We start from the raw sequence: 26,149 nt of genomic DNA on the forward strand, positions 1-26,149 counted from the left end.
TTACACTCCTGAAATTGCCCATTACACCCCAAACCAGTGCCAGTTACACACCTGAAATCATCTGTTACACCTCAAACCAGTGCCAGTTACACACCTGAAATTGCCCATTACACCCCTAAAATAGTGCCAGTTACACACCTGAAATCATCCGTTACACCTCAAACCAGTGCCAGTTACACACCTGAAATTGCCCATTACACCCCCAAAACAGTGCCAGCTACACCTCAAGCCAGCGACACTTACACACCTGAAATCATCCGTTACACCCCAAACCAGTGCCAGTTACACACCTGAAAAGGGGTGGGAAGGGATTGGGGGGTAAAAATGGGGTGGGAAGGGCTTGGGGGCATGCAGGAAGGGGTGGGAAGGGCTCAGGGCACCCCAGGTGAAGGAGGGGCTGCTCCAGACACCCCCAGGAGGGAGCAGAGCTGGAGGGAAGCTCTGGAGGAGCTCTGGGAATTTCTCTCTGCATCATTTGTTTCAGTCCCTACAAAAACAAACGGCGAGGCGGGCGGGGAGGGATGGGGGCTGCTGGGGGAGAGGGAGGCCGGGCAGCAGCCAGAATAACAAAATAAACTCCTCAGCGCTCGCCTGCAGCCAGGAAAAAGCTGTGGAGCATCCCCAGGGCCAAGAGGCTCTGGAGCCAGGGAAGAAGAGGCCGCGTGGACCCTGCTCCTGCTGCGGCCCCAGCTCTGCACACCCCGCACCGGGGACGTCTGGGGGGATTTTCAGAGAGGCTGGGATGAGAAAAGGCACCCTGGAGTGGATTTTCGGAGAGGCTGGGAGGGATGAGAAAAGGCACCCTGGGAGTGGATATTCGGAGAGGCTGGGAGGGGTGAGAAAAGGCACCCTGGGAGTGGATTTTCGGAGAGGCTGGGAGGGATGAGAAAAGGCACCCTGGGAGTGGATTTTCAGAGAGGCTGGGATGAGAAAAGGCACCCTGAGAGTGGATTTTCAGAGAGGCTGGGATGAGAAAAGGCGCCCTGGGAGCAGGGCCTGGCCTGGCCTGGCGTGCCCCGAGGTGACACTGCCATCCCAGCCCTGATGCTCCTGGCCAGGATGAGGCCACCAGACTCAGGGCAGTTTTCCAGAGCTTGGAAACACAAAACGTCCCGTGCTGGCTGCCAGGGCTGGTGGTACTGGCAGGGAAAGCCGGGCTCTGGGCAGGAGCCACTGTCCCCATGTGGGTGTGAGACCCCTGCACGTGGCACTTCCTCAGGGATGCTCCCCAGCCCTCAGCTCCGGACCCCCGACAAAGCCCCCCGTGCCCCGGGAGCTGTTTGTGACCTTGCTGTGCAGCTTGAACTCATTTGGGGTTTGCTGCCGGGCCCCGGGCCAGGAGTTACAGTAAACAACCCCTCCCACCCGGCCCGCGGCTCCTCCCCTTCCCCCCGCCCCAAAACAGCCAAAAGTGAAGCCCCATCACAGCTCCGGGGCTTTGTCCCTGTCCCCAGCCCAGCCTGGCTCCCGCCAGGGCCCAGGGCACCCTCAGAGGCCACCTGGACACATGGCTGGGACTGGGATGCACAATTTGGGACAGGGATGCACAATTTGGGACTGGGATGCCCAGTTTGGGACCAGGATGCCCAGTTTGGGATTAGGATGCCCAGTTTGGGACCGGGATGCCCAGTTTGGGACCAGGATGCCCAGTTTGGGACCAGGATGCCCAGTTTGGGAGCAGGAGAGCCGCGGGGCCCGGAGCCCACCACACAAACCCTCCCTGGGCCAGTCTGTGGATCCTCCGTGGGGAGGGGGGGCTGTGACACGGAGCCTCCCCGCAGTGCCCGGCCATGAATGAGGGCTCTGTGCTCCAGCCCGTTCCCAGCACGCCTGACCAGCATTTTCCAGGCTGCCGGCACAGAGCGGAGCAGGGAACGCAGCCGAGGGGCCACGGGCTCGGCCACGAGCTGGGACAGGCACGGAGGGAGGGCCGGACAGCCAGGGCAGGCAGGGCAGCCCCACTCTGCCCTGCAGCACCTCGAGACTCTGAGGAGCCCTGGGACAGGGTGAATTTGGTGGCACTCCCAGGCTGGGGGTGGCAGTGCAGGGCTGGTGTCACTCGGGACGCCACCACGCTGCTCCCAGCCAGCCATCCCGGAAAAGAGAAAAAAATCCCGCACAGAAATCTTTGCTTTGGCATTTCCTGATTGTTTTTAAAGAGGCAAATCAGCCGTCAACAGAGCTGGGCTTACATAAGAGGGAAATAAAGCAAGAGGCAAACAAAGCAGGGCAGGGAGGTTACTGAGGAGCAAAGCAGTGGCAGCCCAGCTCTGCTGTTCTGTGCATCCCTGCCTGCATCCCAGTCCATCCCTGCCCTCATCCCAGTCCATCCCTGCCTGCATCCCAGTCCATCCCTGCCCTCATCCCAGTCCATCCCTGCCTGCATCCCAGTCCATCCCTGCCTGCATCCCAGTCCATCCCTGCCCTCATCCCAGTCCATCCCTGCCTGCATCCCAGTCCATCCCTGCCCTCATCCCAGTCCATCCCTGCCCTCATCCCAGTCCATCCCTGCCCTCATCCCAGTCCATCCCTGCCCTCATCCCAGCCCATCCCTGCCCTCATCCCAGCCCATCCCTGCATGGATCCCTGTCCATTCCTGCCTGCATCTCTGTTTATTCTCACTGGTATCCCTGTTTATCCCTGCCCACATCCCAGTCCATCCCTGCCCTCATCCCAGCCTGCATCCCTGTTTATTCTCACTGGTATCCCTGTTTATCCCTGCCCTCATCCCAGTCCATCCCTGCCTGCACCCCTGTCTGTTCCTGCCTGCATCCCAGTCCATCCCTGCCTGCATCCCAGTCCATCCCTGCCCACATCCCAGTCCATCCCTGCCCTCATCCCAGCCTGCATCCCTGTTTATTCTCACCGGTATCCCTGTTTATCCCTGCCCTCATCCCAGTCTCTCCCTGCCCTCCTCCCCGCCTGCCCACAGCTCGCTCTGAGCGGGAGCAGCAGTGAAATCCAGGCTGGGTTTTTTCAAGAAACCATCTTCTTTTATGAAAGCCTTTCCCATCTTATGCTGATCTGCTGTGAAAGGTTCAGAGTTCAGGCGGGTTGAAGAATGCGGGTGATTAAAAACATTCCTCTCTAATAAAAGGGAAAAGGTCTTCTCCAGAGCCCTGCACGAGGAGCAGGAATGAGCTGGAGGGAGGGAGCTCGAATTAAAAACACTTAAATAAGAAACCACACCAAAAGGACCGTGTTGAAAGAACACGAAGATCACAAAGGGAGAACTCGAGAAATAGGAAATCCCAGAGGTGGGGTGCCTCGTTTAACCCTGCTGGACCCTGGGGCGCTGGCTTTAACTGGGGACCAAGCCCTGCTCCCCAGAACAACGCGAGAAAAATCACCAAACCCACCCAGCCCCACTTCTGGGGGGCAGTGCCACACCCCCAGAGGTGCCCACACGTCCCTTTGTCCCCTACCTCCACCTCGTGTGTCCCCGAGGGGTTTCCTCGCAGGATCCCACAAAATCCCAGCGTTTGGGGCATTTTCCTCCTTCCTCTCCTTAGCACAGAGATCTGGGGATGGGAGCTCCAGGGGTGGGAGCTCCAGGGAAAGCAGCTCCAGGGAAAGCAGCTCCAGGGGTGGGAGCTCCAGGGAAAGCAGCTCCAGGGGTGGGAGCTCCAGGGAAAGCCCTGCACCCCCTCAGCTGTCCCCGCACGGAGAGAGCTCCGGCCACGTCCCGCAGGAGCCATAAGAGAGCAGATGATGCTCAGGGAAGATGTAATGTTTGGAGCAGCCGGGTGCCAAGTTCTGATAACTCTTTCTGGAGCTCATGGAGTGGGAGTTTCAGGGGCTTTACGCCTCAGCCAGATGTGGGTGGATCCCTCCCCTCCCCACCAGACAGCAAATTCCTGCTCCACAATGAGACGAGGCTGATGCTGCTCCAAGAAAAGCCCCCTGAGAGTTTTTCCACCAGGGTAAACCCAAATTTTTCTGCTCTGATTCTTGCAAACTTCCTTCTGCAGAAAGTTTCCAGAAAAAAAAATTAAAAAAAAAAATCGAGACAGAGGATGATTAAAGTTTGGGCAAAGTCATCAGAGCAGCACAAAACCCTTCCCACAACCAAAGGCACGAACCAGGATTCAGCCACACACCCAACCACGCCGTGCACCTGTGAGCAGAACAGTTATTCAGGCATCCCAAGCACAAAAATGGGAATTTTCCCTGCTGGAGCCCAGAAACGAGCTGCACATCGGGCCTGGGGAGGCAGATCAGGGCGAGATGCTTCCTCTGATTGCTCTCCCTGGTTATTTGCAGCTCGTGACCTTTGAGTACGACATTTAGTAGCCCTCCCTGGAATCTTCTCCCCACAAATGTGCACATTTCCTTTTGAAATTCATGGCTCCAGGTCCCAAAAACCTCAGGGCCAGCCCAGAGTCCAGGGACAGGGAGGAAACACCTTTGGGCCTGGATGTGCTCCCTGCTCCAGCTCAGATCCCGGTTCTGCTGTTCCCATCCCATCCCAGGGGACCGCGCTGCTCCCGCAGCATCCAGGGCAGGATTCCTGGGACAGGCACAGGGAGCTCTGCAGGGCTAAATCAGACACTCCTGCAGCCAGGTCTGTGTTCCAAGGCAGGTTTTCCACATGCTCTCAAATCCATCAGCCCTGGAAGGGTTTTGCCTCCAGGGCAAGGGTGGTCCAGAGGATCCCAAGGTAACCCCACATCCAGAGTTACCCCAAACCCTGACAGTGGACATGAACACCAAACAACTTCTCTCCTGTTCCTTCCTGCTCCCAGGGGAGCTGGAGGGATCTGCAGGAGCTCCCTGGATGCTGCCCCTCCCGCAGGGATGAGCTTTGAAAGCCTTCAGAGCACCCAACCCTAAATGTGCTGAGGCAAAACCCCCCAGCAAAAGCTTTTGGGCCTAAATCTGAGACCTCAGGGACATCCAGGTACCAAACCACAGGAAATTCTGGGCACAGGCAGGATGGAGCTGCCTCAGGGGTCCCACAAATGCGGTTTGAGCGTGGGCAGCCCCGGGGACCAGGGGGATCAAAGGGCTCACTCATCTCCTGCAGCCGCAGCCGGGCCAGGGCAGAGCAGGGACGGCAAGCGGCTCCATCCCCACCGCAGCCCTGGCACAGCTGGAAACCTCTGGCAGTCATTTCCTGCCCCCTCCCACCCGCACGGGTCACCCAGCCCATCCCAGAGAGCGGAGGAGGGAGAGGTGTCCCCAGGAAACCTCGCGGCGACCGCGGCTTCCTGAGGAGCACCGGGAACGCCGCGGCCACAGGGCTCTGCTGGAGGGAGCCAAGGCGGCCTCAAATCACAGAAACTCCCCAGATTTGGGGAAAATCCTCCCTTCCCAGAAGAGAAACATCCCCCGGAGCGCACTCCGCCCCGCCGGATCCCTCGCCCAGCCCGGCCGGGATGTGCCGGCTCCTCCCGGCTCTGGGGAGCCCCAAACGTGGCCCTGGCCCGGTGGGGAGGCAAATCTGCCCCTCCTGATGCTCCGCGGGGCCTTTCCCTGCAGCAAACACCCCGCGGGGAGCCCAGCTCCTCCCCTTGAGGGGTTCGCGGGGGAAAAAAGCTCCAGCACCGCCTGGAGCGCAGGCAGGGATGGACTGGGACACGGGCAACACCTCCAGGCTGGCAAACCCCCGGCTCCGGCCGAGCTGGAGCACCCACTGCCCCCCAGCAGCCCCATCTCCACCTCCAGGCTCCCGGCAAGGGGCACCAGCGCTGCCCAGAGCTCGGCATCACCTCCTGCCCGCGCTGGGGACGGCTCGGGCCCCGCTCCCGGCGGGATGAGCTCCGGGCTCTCCCGGCAGGATGAGCTCCCTGTTCTCCCGGCAGGATGAACTCCGGGCTCTCCCGGCAGGATGAGCTCCCGGCAGGATGAACTCCGGGCTCTCCCGGCAGGACGATGCCCGGGACGCAGCCCCGCGCTCCCGGGAGCGGGGCAGCGCCGCGGGGCCGCTCCGGTGACATCAGCACGGGAGGATGCCAAGGGAAGCGGAGGAGAGATCAAAGGATTGCAGAAGCTCTCTCTCCTCGGTTACCCAAGCGCAGGAGAACGCTCCCCGACCGGTTTGCAAGGAGGGCTCGGCGGCTCCTCCCGCCCCGCTGCCCTCGCCCTCCGCGGGACATCCACCGGGAGCTGCTCGGGCACCGGCTGGAGCCCGGGGCTGCCGGCACAGCACCGATTGATCCTTTTAATTGCTGCTGCAAGAGCCCAGCTTGAGTCACAACCCCCCGGGGAAGGCTCAGCGCGGCCCGAAGCGGCTTCGTGCTTGATCTGGAAGCGCTGAGACAAAAAAAAGAGTGGGAATCACTCAATCCCCACTCCCGGCTACTCAAGGCGACCTGCCCGTTAATTAGAGCCTCCCTGCGAGCCGCAGGAAGGAAATCCCGTTGGCAAACGCTGGACGAGGGCCAGGGCTGGGTTGGAGGGCAGAAAAGGAAATTTAAGAAAAAAAACCGAGGCTCAAGAGAAGCGGGAGGAGTTGGGAGAAGCACGGGCAGCCGCAGCTCCACGGGCACAAAGGGAAAGAGGCACAAACTCAATTCCCTGGGCAATCCTTGGCCTGCTCAGCCTCCACCAGGCAGGGCCCAGCCGGGGCTCACCCCAAACCTGCCCCGTGCTGACCCTCGGGCGTCTGAGGAGCCACCGAGGAGCTCCCCAGGGCAGACCTGGGGCCCAGCGTGAGTTATTTCTGTCACAGGGAGGAAGCCACAGCGTTTTCAGTTTCCTGCACAAACACACTGGGGGTGCCCTTCCCCACGGGCCCGGCGGGCGCTGCCTCCCCTCCCCGGGTGCTGGGGAAGGAGCTGGGAAAGCTCAGGGCTGGCATCAGCGAGGCTGGGAAAGGTGCAGGTGTCCAATCCTCCTTGCAGAGGAGGATGAAACCTGCCTGGATCTGAGGAGCCACGCCCTGGGGACAGCAGGGACAGCAGGGACAGGGGACAGCAGGGACAGGGGACAGCAGGGACAGCAGGGACAGGGGACAGCAGGAACAGCAGGGACAGCAGGGACAGCAGGGACAGCCACCCTGTGACAAACCTGGCTTGGTGCTGGGAATTGCAGGCAGCTGTGGGGAGATGCTGGGAGTTCCATCCAGGATGGAGAGGCTACAGGCAAGGCAGCAGGCGGGATTTCTGGTGGGAGGAAACGCCAGGAGCACCTGGAGTCCCAGAGAGAAGCCTTGGAGGAGGCCAGCAGGACTGAGGGTGCAGGTGGGTGTGTGAGTGCTCCACATGCATGGAGCAACACTGCCCTGGGGCTTTAACCCAGCAAGAGGAGCTGCTGCTGCTGCAGAACTGTCCAGAAATGGGGGAAAAGCAAAAAGAACCAGCAGAGGAACTCCCGGTGAGCCCGGCGCAGCAGCAATGACCTGGACAGCGAGGAATCAGTGCTCATGGGGGAGACTGAGCCCTCAGAACGCCTCGGAACCAGAGCTGGTGCCAGCCTAGCAGAACCCCAAACACATCCAGGCCCTTAAAGCCCCCTTGGCGCCCAACAGCCAGGCACACGTCCGGCCCCAGCCCACGGGAGGAGATGCTCCAGGTGCCCCTCGCACCAACCCACCTGCTGCAGCCCCCCTGCCCGCCTGGCACACTCACCCACGGATGGCATCGTGTCCCTGCGGCTCCTCGGGGTCCCCGCGGGCAGAGCGGCCCCGGGAGCTCCCGGGCCCCGGTGCCGGGCGGTCCCGGGCGCGGCCGCCGCCACACCCGTGCGGTTCTCACGGGCAGATCGAGCCTTGGCAAAGCCCTCGCTGGCAGCCGGCCTCATCAGGCTCATTAACAGCAATTAAGGCACAGCGGGCATCCCTCCCCCCCCCCGCCCCTCTGGGGGATATTTTGCTTTTAGACAAAATAAACAGGGAGGTTTTGCGTGGGCTCGGCAGGTGCTGGCGGCGGGCAGCGGCAGCAGGTGGAAGCGCCGAGGTCTCTGGGGGTGAATCAGCGTCCAGCCCCAATTCCAGCCCTCCTCCTGCTCCCAGGGCTGCCCATTCCAGCCCCCTGGCCTGGAGGGGAGCACCAGACCCTCTCCCCTTTGCAAACAGGAACATGGAATAGGATAAACTCTAAGGAAGTTCCTCCCCACCCTCGCTGGGATTTCAAAACCACGAGGAAAAGCTTCCACGCCAGCCTGAAGTGGGATTTCATTGCAGCAGCTCCTCCAGCATCACCTGGAAGCTGGTTATGGAACTGCTGCCCCTCCACAGCCCCAAACCATGGCAGAAGTGCCCAATCCCCTCCTTCCACACCATCCCTCCTGCCCTGGGGACCCCAGCAGGGCCAGGACACACCCTGGACACACCTGGGGAGCTTCGAACCCTGCAGAACATCACCCGCAGCCCCAGAAGGTCACCCCAAACCCCAGAAGGTCACCCCAAGCCCCAGGGGCCCCCACGAGGCCGCAGCCCATCGGAGATTTTCCCTCAACGGCGCCAAGGCGTTGCTCCATCGCCTGGCAGGGCTGGACTCCTCCTGTCAGCAGCGAAATCCGCGAGCTCCTGGTGCTCCTGGCAGCTCACAGGGGCTGGCCCGGACCCTGGGCTTTGCCACAAAGCTCCGGGGTGGGGTAGGGAGGGAGTCCCGGGGACCCCAATGCTGCTCGAGGAGGGTGAGACAGCCCCTTCATGCCCATCCCCTCTGGGACAAGGGAGAAAGCCAAAAGGGACCCTTCAAGCTTTCTGCTCCCCCACGGAAACATCAGCTGGAGCTGTCCCAGGGCAGACCGCATGCCAGCACTGTGAGAGCTGGGTTTGGACTCCTGTGGCTGTCCCAGGGTGAGCCAGGTCAGACAGAGATGGGCATTTCCCAGCCTGGCTCCTGCCAGGAAGCACCAACAGCCCCAGTGGAGGCTCTGCCCCCCAGACAAACCCCAGGGATCAGTCACAGCCACCCCTGAGCTGCGGCCATGCCCCGACCGAGAGCTTTGCTTCAGATATTTGGGGTTTACTGCTGCTAAAGGGATTTAGCCAGAACAAATTAAGATCATTTCCCGTCTTAATTAATTCTACTTTCACTTCCTGGCACGTTGGAGCTCGGCCTCCTCCGCCGCAGTGAGGAGCCTCAACTCTGCCCACCACAACAGCGGGAGCTGTGCAAAAACCCAGGAGGGGCTTTGCAGCATTCCCCTGTCACCATCCGAGCCCTGCCCACGCTGAAAACATCCCCAAAAGCCAGAACCCCCTCGGTGGCCGTATTTCCCCACCACAGAGCGAGATGAGACCTTCCCCTCCCTCCTCCCACCTCTCCTCAGTCGGAGGAGCTTCCAGGAGCAGGACTGCGCCTCTTGCACAACAAATCCCCGGCTCTCCCTGCCCGCCCCACATCCCTTTGAGGCAGAGAGGAAGCAGGCTGGAGACATCCTTCCTGCGCCGGGGACAATGCGATGGAAATAGCCCGGGAGCAGCGGGAGCGGCCGCGGGAGCCGCGGGCCCGGCTTCCGCCCATTGTCCGGCCCATTGTCCGGCCAGGACCGGCCCGGGCAGCTGCAGCCCCCCATGGCAGAGCCAGAACCCCCAAAGGAGCGGCCCCAAACCCAAACTGCCCCATCCACCTTCACCCAGCACCCCGCACCAGGCGGGGATTTGGGATTCCAGCACGAAATCCGCCGGGTGCCGCGGACACGCCGCGGTCACTGCTCGGCCTCGGCCCCTTCAAGGCAGCACAAAACCCACCCCAAGAGCCTGGCAGGGCTTTCCACTGCAGGGAAAAGCCCAGGACACCCAGGCGGCAGAAGATGCTTTCTCCAGAGCCAGCGCTGAGGGTGAAAGGAAGCCCCCGGGGAGCGGGTTCCGCCCCAAATCCCGATTTTCTCCTCCAGATGGGAGGTGCGCGAGTTCAGCTGCTCCCGCTCGCGTCAGCAGCTGGAAAACCCTGCAAGGACCCACGCAAGCCTGGCCTGCCGAGGACGCTGCTGACGGCAGCCGAGCAGGGCAGGGTGGCAGGAGCAGAAGCGCTCCAAGCCACCAATCAGCCCCCAAATTTGGGGTTGCCGCTCAAGTTGGTGCTGGTTTTGGTATTCACCTCCCATTTCTGAGGGCTCTGGGAGAGCAAGTTATCACTTGCAGCCCTTCCACAATATCAAGGTGGTGACAGAAGCTGTTTTTCTTTAAAAACACCCCAAAACCAGACATATTTCCAAGGTCTGAGGTGGTTTTAGGGCTGGGATTTCAGGAGTAGCAATACCTGGATGAGCAGCACAGAGCTGTGGCCAGAGCCACACTTCCAGAGGGAGGGAAATGAGAGGATGGATAATGCCACTCGTCCCTGCTCCTGCCACCACCCCCAGAGCCCCCCGGGGCAGGGGGACCATCCCAGCACAGCCTGGCCCCTCTTTACTGGCCCAAAGTGTGGCCAGGCCCTCTCTGGGCTGCTGGGCCGGGGCTGCTCTGCTCCCCGAACATTCCCAAGTGCATTTCTGCCCTGCTGATGGGTTAAAAATAGAAACCATCAGTATTATTGTCCTGCAAGCAAATATAGAAAGATCACATCCTCCCTGCTGAAAAACGGCACAGCAGGGACCTCTTGGAACCCAGGCACAGGGGAGAGCTCTATTTCGGGATGGGGAACTTGGGAAGTTTGAACAGAATCCCGAAATTTGTGATGTTGACTCACTGCAGCGTTAAACACCCATGGAAAACTTGCCTTCCCCTTCCTCTCCCGGCTTCCCTGGGGTTTTGTTCGGGATTTCAGGCTCGGGGAGGGTGCACGGCACTCCCAGCGAGGAACGCGCTGCCCCAGCGCTGCCCTCGCAGACGGGAACGGCCCCGATCCACTTTGGGAGTGGTCCCGTCACCCCCGTCCCCGGCAGCGCTTCCCAGCCCCCCGGGAGGCGCTGCAGCAGGAAAACCCCATCCCTGCCCTGCTTCCCCCAGCTCCGAGCAGCTCGCAGGGTTCCCCAGAAAGGGAAGAGCCAACCCTGGCCCCAGAGCAGGAGACGCTCTGAGCCTCCCCGACCCCTCCCCTGCTCTCTTCCCCCTTTCCTAGAACCGACCCTTTCCCTGCTCCCATCCCTTTCCCTGCTCCCATCCCTTTCCCTGCTCCTTTCCCTGTTCCCATCCCTTTCCCTGCTCCCATCCCTTTCCCTGCTCCCTTTCCCTGCTCCCATCCCTTTCCCTGCAGGCTCTGGAGGGAGGGGGGCCTCAGCCTGAACCTCATTTTTTGGAAAAGGAAGATTTCTACGCAATCCCGGCCTTTCCGTGTTTGCGCTGAGCGCTGGGGCCGCTCCCACCCAGCTGGGACCCGGCTCCAGCTCCAGCCTTGTTCCTCAGCAAATCCCCGGGGAGAGGAGAGGAATGCGGCAGGGTCACATCCAGCTGCTGCAAGGGAGGGGGGACCCGCGGCCGGGGGTGTCTGTGCCTGCAGCAGCGCCCTGGGGACGGCTCCGACGTGGGGGTGCAGCAGAAGGACCCCGGACCCCAAACCCCAGCACTGACCCCAAAACTGCCCTGCAGCACCCCAGGGACCGCTCCCCTCCCCGAGCAAACCTGCAGGAGCAGCCGCGGCAGCGCTGGGAGGAGCTGGGGTGCAGAGGGCACTCCACCCCCCCAAACATCTCCCCCCGTCCCACCGAGGCCCCCCAGGATGGGGGGCAGGGAATGCTCAGGGCAGAGCTCGCTGCACCTCCTCCCCTCCTCCCCACCACAAAACAGACCCAGGAACAGAAGGGAAGCGGTCAGGAAAACCCCGGCAGTGCCTCCGCAGCAATTCCAGGCAGCCCCGTTCCCGGGGGAGCCTGCTCTGCCCTCACCCCCTCCAGCAGAGCCCCTCGGTGATCCCAGCCAGGTGCCCTGGGCCAGCCCCGGGGGCCATTCCCTCATCTCATTCCGTGCACATCCCAGCTGGCACTGCAGCCCCCAGCCAGTGCCAGATTTCTCTCTGCTGAGCCAATGCACTTGGAAATACATGACGACTTCAGCAGATTAATTGGAAACACAGCCTGGGTGTTGCAATCCCAGGAATGACTCCAATTTCAGGAACAAATGTTTTCATAGAATCACACAATCATAGAATATTCTGAGTGGGAAGGGACCCACAAGGATCATCCAGTCCAACCCCTGGCCCTGCACAGACAGCCCAAAAATCCCACCCTGTGCATCCCTGGGATCATTTTCCAAATGCCCCTTGAGAATTTGGCATAACTTCACCGGTTTGCTGAACATTTCCAGCAACACTGGGACAGGCTCCACTCACACCTGGGATTATTCTTTTAGTGTGGCGTGCTCCAATTAAAAACCTTCTCAAGAAGATTTAAGGCACACCACGGAAGAAGAGGCAAGAAAACTATTTCAGTTTGCTCTGTAAATCTCCTCTTAAAACCTTGCTGGTTTTGAGCATCCCAGGGCTCCTCTCAGCCCCTCTGCAAAACCAGACCCAAAATCTTCCCTCAAGATCCTGAAAACCCACCAGGGCTGGGGGGTGGAGGAGGGCTGGAAGGGGGTTCCCTGGATGGAAACCATTCCCGTGCCTCCATCTCTCCCATCCCTCCACAGAAAAACCTCTCCCCTTGCAGGGGTTTCAGCGTCACTCAGCCCTTTCTCTGCCCATCCCTGTTTGCTGCCAGCCTCTGCAGCCACTCCAACCCCTCAGGGGCTGAACCCAGTGATTTTGGAGGTCTTTTCCCACCTTAACAGTTCCGTGATTCTCTCCTTGCTGCCAAGAACTGAAAAGCCCTTTGGTGGGGGGCAGCTGTGTGCCGAAGCTCAGGGTGATAAGGGAAGGAGAAAAGCTGGTCTATCCACCCTCAGAGCCTGGCAGGGAGCTCTGCTTTGCCATCCCACTGCCAGGGCACCTGCAACCCAACAGAAAAACACCTGTGTGGGATGTGGAAGGGGCTGCTGGAGCGAAAATGGGGAGCCCAAGCTCGGCTCCAAGGGTTGGAATGCTGCAGAGGCTGGCAGCAAACAGGGACGGGCAGAGAAAGGGCTGAGTGATGCTGAAACCCCTGCAAGGGGAGAGGTTTTGCTGTGGAGGGGTGGGAAGTGGGGAAGCACAGGAATGGTTTCCATCCAGGGAAGCCTCCTCCATCATCATCCCTCTCCCAGCCCTGGTGGCTTTTGGGATTTTGGGTGCTGACAGCAGAGAGGGGACTCTGGAGGGGCTGTGGCTGCTGCAGACACGGGCAGTGCCCGGGTGAATTCCTGCCTTGGAGGGACCTGGGAGAGGAGGGCAGCCCCTGCCTCACAGCCTCCGTGGAGGCCACGATTGCAGCGAGATAAAACACATTGGAATCCTCCCAGAGCAGTCGGCTCCCACAGCCTGGCTCCCGGGGCTGCACCTCCTCTCCTCCCAGCTGTTTGGCTGCTCCTCTCAGCCCAGCCCTGCCAGAGCTGCAGCCCGAGCCAGGAGCAGCACAGGCTGCACAAACCCTCCCCGGAGCCCCCCCTGCCCCATCCAGGCTCAAATCCACCGACCCAGCCCCAAACCCAATTCCCTGCTCAGCCTTTGCCTCACGGAGCTCTTTCTGCCTGCACGAAAGCCACAATTCCCAGCCAGACCTTTGGGGTGGGATTCCTCCTCCCTGCCATGAAGTCAGCCTAAATCAGAGTGTTCCTGCCGTTAATCTGGATAATCTGACAAGACAAAAACCACCAGGTTTTGTGGTGAGGTGTCACTTTGGGAGCTTTGCTGATCCCACAGATCTTCCTTTGGGGTGTCCCCATCACTGGGAGCTCCACGGGATCCAAAAAGATCCCAGCATGGGGATGGGAGCCTCTGCCTGAGCTGGGCTGTGGGGTCAGGCTGGCTGGTCAGTGGAGAGCTCTGGCCAAGCCTCATCCCTCATTCCCAGGGTCAGGAATGTGCAAGAGCTGCTGCGAGGGGATGACCACAGGAGCCACGTGGACAGAGGGAATGTGGCGGGGCTTCGCAAGGATCTGCTGCAGCTCCCCCTGCAAGCCAGGAGATCCAGGAGGAGCAGGGAGGACACGAATTCGTGCAGAGCCAGCACACGCCCCAGCTCCAACCAGGCTGAGCCCACAAATCCTTCTGCAAGTTTCTCTGTCCCACCTCCAGATGTGCCAGCACCCCGTCCTACACCCTGCGCCCCTCCCAGGCACGCCCTGCACGCTCTGGGCTCTCCTGGCACCGTGTCCCAGACACGTCTGTGAGGGGCTGGGCTGGCTGGAGCCGCTGTCCCCCCGTGGCAGCACCCAGCTCCCCCAGCCCAGCCCCATCCCCGTCCCCAGCCCCTCCACCCAGGCACGGTGTGAGACTGAACCAGGCAGACACCCCGAGGATCCAGCTCTGGCAGCAAGGTCCCACCACGGCAAAAACAATTCAAACCCTCCCAGCTCCCTGCTCCCTTTCAGGGCTTCGTTGTCAGCGCTGATAGAGCTCCACACCTCGCAGCACAAACAGGAGGCGGCCAAGGAACCCACAGGAACAGCAACCGGGGCTCGTGGAGCCTGGCCAGGGCCAGGGCAGCTGCAGATGCTGCTCCAGGGACTCCCTGAGCTGTGATTTGACACGAGCCCTGCTCAGATGTGGTGTCACCGGGATGGGTCAGGCAGGAGGGACGGGGCCAATGCGCAAACCTCAGCTCAGCCCCTGCCTCCAACCCCTCCTGCTCTGCTCCAGCCCCAGAGGAGCCGAGGCCTCGAGTGGGCTCTGCCCAACCAACCAGCCTGGGCTTCACCTTCACCGCTCCCTGCCAGGCAGGGCCTCCTTTCTGCAGCTTTTTCAGCCTTTCTGAAGTGGGCAGTGCAGTGCTGACACTGCGCTAAGAGCATCAAAGTCACCAGTCCTTACTCCTACCCAATGTCCCATTTCCTCACTCCCACCTGATGTCCCATTTCCTCACTCCCACATGATGCTTCTTGGCACCACCCAAAAGCACAGACTCAGCAGAGGTTCAGTCCTGCAGGGATTTTGGAGGTGTCCCAGGTGCCCTGTGTCCCTACAGGTGCCCCATGTCCCCACAGGTGCCCTGTGTCCCTACATAACCCCAGCCCTGAGGAACCAGCCTGGTTCAGGAGCTGACCCTCCCTACATAACCCCAGCTCTGAGGAACCAGCCTGGTTCAGGAGCTGACCCTCCCTGCCATAACCCCAGCCTGGTTCAGGAGCTGACCCTCCCTGCCATAACCCCAGCCTGGTTCAGGAGCTGACCCTCCCTGCCATAACCCCAGCTCCCTTCCTCTCCTCCCCCACGGCCCCTGGCCCTTTGCTCACACGGTTCCTGCAATTCCTGGCCCTCAGCTTCGAGGCTTCCGCCACCATCTGGGCTCCATTTAGGGGAGCTGATGTTTTTCACAGGGCTGTAATCTAAACTTTGGGATTGAGTTTACATCTCACATACCAGCGTCTCACCGCCGGGCCTGGCTCTGCACCGGGGGCTGGTGGCTGCCAGCCCTGTGCCGGCGGCCCCGGGTACCTGGGAACGGGGCAGGGATCCCAGAGCAGGGATCCCAAACCCAGATCAGGGATCCCAAACCCAGATCAGGGATCCCAAACCAGGCATCCACCCACAAACCACCTCTGGATCCAGCCAGGCGCTGGCCCTGCCAGCGGGTGAGAGCTGTGAGAGCCCAGAGAGCTGGGAATGAGCTTGGCTTGCCCCGAGAGGCTGAGATGGGAGAGAGCCCACAGCAGTGTCACCAATCCATGGGAGACAACCCCACAGCAGTGTCACCCATGGATGGGAGACAGCCCCACAGCAGTGTCACCCATGGATGGGAGACAGCCCCACAGCAGTGTCACCCATGGATGGGAGACAGCCCCACAGCAGTGTCACCCATCCATGGGAGACAATGCCCCACATCAACATTATCCAAAGCCCCACATCAACATTATCCAAAGCCCACAGCAGTGCTATCCAAAGCCCCACAGCAGCGCTATCCAAAGCCCCACAGCAGTTATCCATCGTTATCCATCACCAGCATCAGGAAATTCCCCAGCCCAGGCAGCCAGAGATGGGAGCACAGGAAGGAGAAGCAATCTGGGAGCAGGGATGCAGAGGCAGGTCCTGCCCTGCTTGTGCTCAAAGGCCAGGGTGACAGACCCACCTCGGGGCCCAGCGAGGCTCCTGGCCCAGCCCTCAGGTGACCCCTGGCACCCCCAAATCCCCACCAGACCCTCCCCTGCCCTCCCCAGCCTTCCTCCACCCTCCTCGCCGGCTGCAAGGTGGGCAGAGCCGCAGGCAGTGTCCAGAGGCAGCCAAGGTGGCTCGATCCCAGCAATCCACGGGGCTCAGCCAAACCCAAAAAATAATGTTTTCATACTTTGACTTTTCAGGCAGGATTTAGTCATTTGTGGACACGAGGCCTTGGCAGGGTTGTGCTGCCTCCGCTCACCTACCCCAGCCCCGGCTGTTTACGGCGGCAGAGCCTCAGGAGGAGAGGGAGGATTGGTGGTTTAATCCAGGTGAATTATTCCTGCTCGCTTCACGGAGCCTGCAGCTGGTGGGGAAGGGGGGATTCAGCATCCCACTGCAGCAGATGAGGTGTCACAACACAGCCCAGCCCCACAGCTCCACACACACTGCCTGCACAAACCCAGCAGGACGTTTGCCCCGTCCACCTAAAGGCTAAAAAATGAGTTAAGGGCAGAGGAGTCAAGCCTGGCTGGGTGCACTCACGGTAAAAGGCAGAGAGCTGCTCTGCCTAGGAGAAAAGCAGGTTCCACCCCAGCCTGGTGGGGCTGTGCTGGCTCTGTTTGCTCAGCCTGGCACGGGGCACTGGGAGCTGCCAGGGCAGGGGAAGGGGGGATGGATCCAGGCCTCTGGCTGCCAGGGTATCCCCCAGGAACCCTCCATGCCCAGGGTCCAAGAAGCTCTGGTCGACTCCTCACCTTGGTGTCAGATCCAAACTCCCCAGGCACGAGCCCGAGGCTTTATCTGCCTTTGTCTCCTCCCTCCTCCCACGTTTGTTATTAAACATTTGTTATTTGTTATTAAACTACAGACACTTATCTGCAAATCCTGCCTCTGAAACCAGCAAAGCCACACCACTGAGTGCCACACTGTGTCCCACAGCCCGGGGGATGCCAGGAGCTCATCGCCACGCACCCTGTCTGCCTTCAAAGCCCATCCACCATGAGGATCCCAGCAGGATGAGGATCCCACGGTGAAGATCCCACCATGACGTGGATCCCACCATGACGTGGATCCCATCAGGATGAGGATCCCACGGTGAAGATCCCACCATGACCTGGATCCCACCATGACGTGGATCCCACCACAACCAGGATCCCACCAGGATGTGGATCCCAACACAACCAGGATCCCACCAGGATGAGGATCCCACCAGGATGAGGATCCCACCATGACATGGATCCCACCATGACGTGGATCCCACCACAACCAGGATCCCACCAGGATGAGGATCCCACCACAACCAGGATCCCACCAGGATCTGGCTCCCACCACGACCCTTCTGCATTTTCACCCAGCGACCAAACCGCCCAAGGCATCCGTGAGGCCGAAGCAGCCGAGAGGAACAAGTGCTCCTGGAAAAGGAGCCATTCCTGAGTGGAGCTTCCCAGCCAAGCATGGGATGGGGCTCAGGACAGGAGGGGCTGGCTGGGGCAGCCCTGGCACCAGCAGCACAAACCTGCAAAGGGCGGCCAGGGGCAGGAGGAGCTTTCTGAGGAGGCTCCATGCCCTCCAGGCACTGCAGCAGGAGCTGCACAGCTGTCCCGACTGGGAAGGACAGATAAGGCTCAAATGATTCATTCAGTGTAAACCTTTATTTGTTCTTGCTTACCCAGAGCAGCCAGCAGCTGCTAAGGCCAAACTGGGCCGGCTCCCAAGCGCAGACAAAGGCCTGCAAAAATGGCTTTAAGGAGGAACTGACTGTTCAGAAAAGCAATCCTAGAAGAGGGAGTTAGAAAGAGGGAGTGCAGCGCGGCGCAGGAGGAAGAGGAAGCCAGAGAGCACCTAAAAATAAATTTTAAAAAAAGCAGCGAGGCGCAGGACAAAGGCCTCGCGCGCACGTGACCGCTCCCCGCAGCGAGGCAGGATGCGAGCTCAGAGCACAACACAACTCCCCAGCAACCCCACGTACAGAGCCCCGAGCGCCTCCCAGCCCGGCCAAAGCCACCACAGCACCTTTCCCACCCAGGAAGGGCTTTTTCCCCCGTGCCATAACTCCCCCAGGGGCAGGATGCCGGCTGGGGTGGAAATGCACCCAATGCAAGGCTGGAGTCAGGCAGAAGAGCTTGAAAGTGTTAAAGGAATTGAAAGGAAGTCTGGAAAATGAGGTTCCTCCCAAGAAGCACCCTCAAAAATAGCCAAAGCCTGTGGAAGCACAACCCCTGCAGCCACCCAAGCAGCGCCTTCACCAGATCTGAGCAGAGCTGGTGGGCAACTCGAGAGTTCACTCTGAAACAGCCAGAAAATGCAGCTGAGAGAGGAGCCAGAAAATGCAGCTGAGAGAGGAGCCTGTCCTGTGCCTGCTGCTGCAGCTGGGACCGATGCTGTGGCTCCAAGGCTGCAGAGCAACCCGAGCTGGGACATCAACACCCAGCGCCGTGAGCTGGCCCCGCTGGTGGCCCATCAGTGCCCTGAGCTGGCCCTGCTGGTGGCTGTCCCCATCAGTGCCCTGAGCTGGCCCCACTGGTGGCCCATCAGTGCCCTGAGCTGGCCCTGCTGGTGGCCGTGCCCATCAGTGCCCTGAGCTGGCCCCACTGGTGGCCGTGCCCATCAGTGCCCTGAGCTGGCCCTGCTGGTGGCCGTGCCCACCCGACACTGGCAGCAGCTCCACCCCAGGCCCAGGAGCGAACCTGGCGCTGTTCCCTGTCCCTGATCATCCTGAGGGATGCTCCCTTCACACCTTCCCCCAGCCCTGCCAGGGCTCGCGGCCGTGCAGGGAAGGAACAAACAAACGCCCAGGGACGGGAGAGGCACTTACAGGACGGGCTGAACATCACCAGCGCGGTGCAGATCCCCAGCCCTGAGAACATCCAGCGAGTTCCGCTCCCGGGAAGCCGCGGCTCCGCATCCCACGCTCACTTCTGCTTCATCCCTGCCGCCCAGCCCGTCCTCGGCAGCAGGGAGAGCCTGTGGGCCGTGCCGAGCTGGGTCAGACGCGGCCGGGGCGGCGGAGCAGCCTCTCAGAACTGACTCATCCCGTCCCGGAGCGGCTCCTCCGCGCTCAGCGCAGCCCCAGCCGGCCGCGGTCCCTCAGAGCCCGCGGCTGCGCGCCTGCCGAGCCGGGCTGTGCCCGCACTGTCCCCTCGGAGCCACCCGGGGCCGGGGGCAGGAGCCCTGCATGGCACCGGCTGCTGCTCCTCACGCCGCGCTCCCTGAGCTCATGACTGAGTAACGCCGGCGAGCCAAGAATAGAGAGCTTGAAGTGAAACCTCCCGGGATTGGCAGCTATTTCGGGCGCGCTCAGCGCCGGGGCTGCGTGACATAAGAGGATATAAAAGAGGAAACTCTGCACAACAACTCTCACCTCACCGAGACAGACGCGGGTCGCAGCAGGTAGAGCTGCTGGGAGCACCCTTGGGGTGAGGCCAGCGCTGTGACAGCCCCCAGGCCACCCCTGTCCCCCCAAGGGGCAGCACTGGGACCCCTCTGGGGCTGTCCCCAGCCCCAAAGTGCCCCGAGCATCCCTGGGGTTGAGCCCAGTGGGAAGGGCAGAGGTGCAGCCCAGTGTGGCCATGGCATCTCTGCACTGGGGTGAGCCCAAACCCAGCACAAACCCCCCGAGCCCATGTTGAGCCGAGCCTGCTGCCACAGGTTCAGCCTGCCCAGGCACCTCCGTGGAGCAGGAATTGCAGAGATGCTGCTGTGGCCAAAGGAGCCTCAAAGGGAACCGACAGGACTGAGGCATCCAGAGCACCCCCAAAGCCCAAAGCCCAAATCCCAGATCCCAAATCCCAGATCCCAAAGCCCAAATCCCAAATCCCAGATCCCAAATCCCAGATCCCAAATCCCAAAGCCCAAAGCCCAGATCCCAGATCCCAGATCCCAGATCCCAAATCCCAGATCCCAGATGCCAAATCCCAAAGCCCAAAGTCCAAAGCCCAGATCCCAAAGCCCAGATCCCAAAGCCCAGATGCCAAATCCCAAAGCCCAGATCCCAAATCCCAGCTCTGCCCAAGCAGCCCCTCAAGCTCCTGGCTCAGCTCACCCCTGGAAGGAAGGGCTGGGATTGCACCCAGCCACCAGATGTGGGGTGGAAAGATCTGGTCCTGGTTAACAACCAGCATCAAGATTAATGCAGGGAAATTTGAATGGCAATTCTGGGAGATCTCTGGACCCTTAGATACCAGGAAAACAAACACACAAGCTGCAGTTTGTGCAGATCAAACTCAGCACCTGAAACCAGTCCCTGCCAGTTCACAGCGTGTCCATCCCTCGTGATGCCACAGAGCTCTGCCAGCTCACTCACATCCCAGAAATGTGACTTCTCCTGGGTTTTTGGTCAGGAGTAAGTCACCAGCCAGACTGAGAGAGTCTACAGTGCCAATTAGGAGGAAATTCCTCCCTGTGAGGGTGGGCAGGCTCTGGCACAGGGTGCCCAGAGAGGCTGTGGGTGCCCCTGGATCTCTGGAAGTGTCCAAGCCAGGTTGGACAGGGCTGGGAGCACCCCGGGACAGGGAAAGATGGGGTGCCCCCCATGGCAGGGGGGCACCAGATGAGCTTTAAGGCACCTCCCATCCTAAACCACCCTGTAATTCAATGAAATAACTGAATTCTCCAAACAGTCTGTTCTAAAAACACCCTCCAAAACTTACCCAGGGCATGAGGGGGAGCAGGGCACCTCTGATTCCACCCCTCACCCAGACAGTGACGGCCAATTAAGGCCTTCCAGTTAAACCCAGCTTCCAAAGGCTGAATAACCACCACAGCCACAGATCTGCTGAACGTGCAGCTCAATTATCCCAGCCCTGCTGTCCCCGTGCCAGCAGGTGACAGGGCCCAGACAAAGCCAGCCATGGCAGGGACTGTCCCTTGGCATGGGGACCCTCTCTGCCCCCTGCACTCTGTGCCCAGCCCTGCAGAGAGGGGTGGGTGCAGCCCTGGAGGAAGGAGCAGCCGAGGCAGGGATGTGCTGAGCTCAACACAGGCTCCTGCAGCCGGGAGCTCTGTGTGCCTCCATCAGGCGACAGCCAGGAGCCAGTGCCAGGCTCCCAGAGCAGGACAGAGAGAGCAGGGTGACACACAGGTGACAGGAAGGACACGGCAAAACCCGGGGCTGAGCAGGGCAGGGGATGTGGGAGAAGGGACAGAGCCAACCTCGGAGGCAGCTCTGCTGTGAGCATTCCCACCCTGCAGCCACTGAGGATAACCCTGAGCTGCTTCCAGCAGCCTCCCCAGAACTGCTGCAGGCAGCTGGATGGGGCAAAGAGGCCAAGGCAGGGGCAGAAGAGACAATTTTCATGTGGAAGTTGCACCCCCAGGCTACGAGTGAAAGTTATCATCAGTGCATCGAGCCCTGGGCAAACCTGGGGAATTTACATAAGCCTTGAAGTTCAGGAAAGCAAAAAGGAGGAAAGAGATTGAGAGAGCAATCCTGGCTTTGTCTCCAGCACTGCGAGGAAGTTCTCCACATTTTCTGTGCTGCCCAAGGCTCCCCTTACGCAACAGCAGCTTATGAAAAAGCAGCCTCAGCATCAGCAGCTTTCCCCTCCCTCTGTGAGAGATCCTCCTTCTGTGAGAGATCCTCCTTCTGTCAGAGATCCTCCTTCTATGAGAGATCCTCCTTCTGTGAGAGATCCTCCTTCTGTGAGAGATCCTCCTTCTGTGAGAGATCCTCCTTCCATGAGAGATCCTCCTTCCACAGGAGATCCTCCTTCCATGAGAGATCCTCCTTCCATGAGAGATCCTCCTTCCACAGGAGATCCTCCTTCCATGAGAGATCCTCCCTCCATGAGAGATCCTCCTTCCACAGGAGATCCTCCCTCCATGGGAGATCCTCCCTCCATGGGAGATCCTCCCTCCCTGGAGGCTCAAGAGCATCCCCAGAGAGCTGATCCCATCACCACATCCCGACTCCTTCCTGCAGCAGCAGGGAGCTGCTCCTCCCAGGAGAACTGCCTTCCAGCTCTCTGGAGCTGAGCTCCAGGGCACTTCCAGGGCTGCAGGATGCTCCAGAGGCTCCTTGGACACACCGTGATCTTTCAGAGAAGCACATGACCCAGGTGAGACAGGGGAGGACCCAGGGAGACACTGGGAGGGCGCTCTGGACCAGCACCACTGACAGGTTCACCCCACACACGTACAAATTCTCTCTGTGAGGAGAAACCAGGCTCTGCTGGTGAGCAGGGTGAGCCAGCCCCGGTTCCCAGCTCTGCCCCCAGCTCCTGCACCTCTGTCCTGCTGTTCCTGCCTCTGGTGCCACCTTTCAGCACGGGGCAGAGCGTGCCCAGCCCAGCAGGGTTTGTTTTGCCCTGGTGTGAGCCGTGTTTTGATCCAGCTCTGCAATGCAGCCCTGTGGAAGAGCCAATTCTCCCGCTGGCATTGTTCCTGCTCCTGGACACCAGCAGCTCACGGGGCCAAACCCGATGGATCCGGGTGTCAGGGCGGTCTGTGACTGTGCTGAGGGGCAGGGCAAACCCCACAAACACCATCCTCATTCTCCTGGCAGGAGCCAAACACCACAGCTGGCCTTGAGACTGAAGTTTTAGGTGGAGGAAACCAACAAAGGTGGGCTGGATGGGTGCAGGGGTCACAAACAAACCCACAGGTGGGCTGGGTGGGTGCAGGGGTCACAAACAAACCCAAAGGTGGGCTGGATGTGTGCAGGGGTCAGATGTGAGGCCACTGCTCCGCTCCAGCCCCTCTGTGGGGCTGGGACCTCCATGGAGACCCACCCTCAGGATGTCCCCTCCCTGCTGGAGGCCTCCCTGGGTGACAGCGTGGCGATGACTCAAGGCTCTTTCCTCATCATCCTTGGATGCTGCCCAAGAGGCACCAGCACGGTGACAGGGATATGGTGACAGGGACAGTGACAGGGACAGTGACACAGTGACAGTGTCACAGGGACAGTGACATGGTGACAGGGACACAGTGACAGTGACAGGGACAGGGACAGGGACCTGTGGCACCCCCAGCTCTGCCACCTCAGCGACGCTGAGCCGCCTCCACGGTGAGTCTGGGAAAGCTCCAGACTGGCTCCAACGGGCACTGGGGCTCTGTTTGCTATTTTTGCTTTTGACAGAGTGACGGGAGGCTGGGACAGTGCCACCCAGGCCTCCTGGCTCTGCCCGAGCCCCGAGGCAAGCGGCGGAATTCGGCACATTCATTCAGAGTTAGCAACTGCTGCTATATCGGGAAGGAAGGCAGCTTCAGGGGAAGACAGAGCTCTCCAGGACACAGAAAGAAAACAAATCCCTCGCCTGCAGTCTGCAGGCCAGAGCTGCTCTCCTAAAGTTCCTTGGCTCGGCTTAACAAGTCCCGGGTTTTCTGCTGAAAAGTGAACGTTTACCAGCCCTGCACACCCTGAACTCTGGCCACCCCCTCGGAAGCTTCATGGCTCCATCACATCAAACAGCAAATGTGCCAATTCAGACCTTCCCCCAGTGACAGAATTGTCCCCAACAAACCCTGGCCTGCCCTGCCCTTCGGGAAGGGCACCTGGAGCAGAGCAGCCGGTCCAAGGAGGAGGGCGTGGGGTGACCAGGAGCAAACCCCGTGCGTGAAGGCACCAAGAGAGGCAGAAAACATCGCGGGGCTGCTCCTGGCAGGGCTGCTCCCAGCAGCGCTTCCCGAGGCGTTTTTAGGGCGCTCAGAGCCGCAGAGCCGGACCGGCCGTGCCAGGCGGGAGCTCCCAGGGGCTGCCCCAGCCTGACCCCGCTCGGGACGGGCAGCACACGCTGCTGCGGCCCTGTGTCCCCTCCCCGCCTCGGCAGGGACACCCGAGTCAGCAGAGAAGCTGTTAATGGGCAGCCGGCAGAGCCTGAACCGGACGGATGCATTCCTGCCCTCGGGGAGCATAGCAAGGGGATGAGACAGACGCGGCGAGGATCGGCAGCTCCAGCTCCGGCACTGACTCACCTCCCTCCTGTGCTGTCCCAGAGAGCAGAGACGGGGCTGGATGGAGATCAAAAGGTAATAAATCAGATCAGAACAACTCAGGTTTGATGTCTGAACCAGAGATGGAAGAGGAGATTCGCCACCTCCCCTGCTGGAGTCGGGCAGTGGGGCAGAAGGAGCTGCCTGGTTTCGGAGCCTTGCCAACACACTTGTTTGTTTTTTCCCCTCCTCAAGGTCCCAGCTGTTAAATCCATGATTGCAGGATTTCCCAGACTCACTGAAAAAGCACGTATGCCATTGTGTCCCATGGCTGGAACAGGAAAAAGCCTGAAAATCTGAGCCACAGACTCCAAACACACAAGGTCTCCTTACAACTGACGTTTTCAAACCTCATTTTTCTTTCAACAGTTTCTAAATGGTTCAGAGTTTCGCAGCACTGCCTCTCAGCTTCCCCAGAATTGTTCCTATCCCAGTGTCCCACGGTGGGGGAACTTTCTGGCATCAAGTGTCCCAAAGTCATTGATGTGGCCACTCACACCCCCGGAGCCTCAGAGGACTTTGAGCCCCTGACAGAAGCTGGGCCTTGACTCCAATCCCCACCCAGCCAAATGTGAACACAGGAGCCAGGGCCAGCCACTCGTGCTCCAGCCACCCCAATTCCCCATCTCTCTGCTCAAATCCAGGCCCACAGCCGCAGGAGGATGCGGAGTTTCTCCCTTTGCTGCTCCACAGAGAGCTCGGTGTCGCACGGAAACGCCCCTGCCAGCTCAGAGCCGCCCGGCACAGCAGCCAGCACCCAGCCAAAGCCTCTCCCTGCCCCGGGGAGGTTCCCAATGAAGCCATTTAATAACTGCAGGAAATGACACGCTCCCGTGTGCCCGTCCACGCTCAGCTCCATCCCTGAGCTGCAGGAGGGGACTCACTCTGGGGCCAGCCTGACATGGGGACCTGGCCCTTCCCAAAGGACACACCTGAAGGGCTCAGGACCCTGCTCAGGACAGGTGTAACCACCCCACACGCTCCCTGCTGAGCTTCCAGCCCCACTGCCAGAGCCTCTGCTGCCATTTTCATGCTCCCACTTCCTGCTCACATCAGGCAGAGAGTAGGAAGTGCTGAAATCCTCCGACCCTCGCTGCAAACCAGGAAGCGCCTGAGATCCCCTGAGAAAGGCTGAGATTTCAGGCTGGAACCCTGTGCAAACATCTGCTCAGAGGCACTGCATCCGGACCCTCGGAGCGGGGCCCACACTCCCCATCCTCCCGGGGCCCTGCCTGCTGGAACAAACCCGGGGCAGGACCACTCACAGCTCATCCTGTCTGAAAACACCACGGCAGAATCCAAACCCTGCGGCCACTCGCTTCCCTCCCTCTGCCGTGAGTGACACCTCATCTCTCCCGGCCAGCCGTGTCCAGCACATCCCACACCTCCTCCGCAGGAGCCTCCCAACATCCCATTACTCAGCAAAGCCTCCAGAGCACGGACAGCACCTTTACCGTGCAAAAAGGTGTGGGAAGCTGCTTTCTGGGAGCCCAGGGATTGCCAGCACGGGGCAAAACTTGGACGGCGCACAGATCTGAGGGCTGCGCTGGCTCGTGGCTCTGGCAGACGGATCCGGGGTATTTGGGGCATCCACAGCTCTTTTCCCAGGGCACATCCTTTTCCCACAAGGTATTTGGACACAGAGAAGTGCTCTTGCAGCAAATGCACCAAGGGCAAGCCCGGCAACGCTGCTGCTCCTCTGCCCTCGCGCTCCCTGCACATGCTTCCGAAGGGAAAGGCAACCGGATCAGCACAAAAACATTCCAGCAAACCACAGGCTCGGCTTCGCCACATCTGAGCACTTGCTGTCCAAGGCAGCGGCGGGTCCGCGGGCCTCGTGAGCCCGAGCTCCCTCCCTCAGCTCTGGCAGCCGGTCCTGGCACACATTCCAGGGGACACGGGCTGCATCAGCTGCTCTGCGAGTCGCCATCCCCCGACGCTTCCCCCGGCACCGGCACAGCGCCTCCGGTCCCGGGGGTGACAGCCCTGCCAGCAGCTGTCCGTCGGAACGGGGTCACCGCAACCCCAGCGAGCCCCGGCTGGAGCTGCAGACCCCGGCCAGGCACTGCCGGGGCCGGACACCCCCGGGACGGGCGCTCCCCGTCCAGCCCATCGCGCTCCCAGGAGCCTGCCAGCACCGGGGGCTCCGGGAGCAGGGGCTGCAGCACCTGGGGAGGGGGCGAACGGAGCCGCCCGGAGCGGGGGCTGCTCCCATCTGC

The 26,149-nt window shown here is 60.7% G+C and overlaps 1 protein-coding gene across 7 annotated transcripts in view; it reads right to left on the bottom strand.

Moving 5' to 3' along the window:
* Positions 1 to 26,149, bottom strand: part of HDAC7 (histone deacetylase 7) — a 61,253-nt gene that overhangs the window by 17,343 nt on the left and 17,761 nt on the right. For 2 of the 7 annotated variants that reach the window (XM_084223426.1, XM_084223421.1), the window contains exon 1: positions 18,817 to 19,211. The exons of 2 other annotated variants lie outside the window; for them this stretch is intronic. In XM_084223426.1, coding sequence (XP_084079552.1) covers positions 18,817 to 18,868 — 52 coding nt within the window. In that variant the 5' untranslated portion in view covers positions 18,869 to 19,211. Of the gene's footprint in view, positions 1 to 3,425; positions 3,547 to 13,465; positions 13,535 to 18,816; positions 19,212 to 23,912; positions 23,932 to 26,149 lie in introns of those variants that run through there. 3 more of the 7 variants (XM_084223425.1, XM_084223424.1, XM_084223427.1) reach the window with 3 other exon arrangements.

Source organism: Fringilla coelebs (genome assembly GCF_963513975.1).
Source record: "Fringilla coelebs genome assembly, chromosome: 30".
NCBI classification, from domain to species: domain Eukaryota; kingdom Metazoa; phylum Chordata; class Aves; order Passeriformes; family Fringillidae; genus Fringilla; species Fringilla coelebs.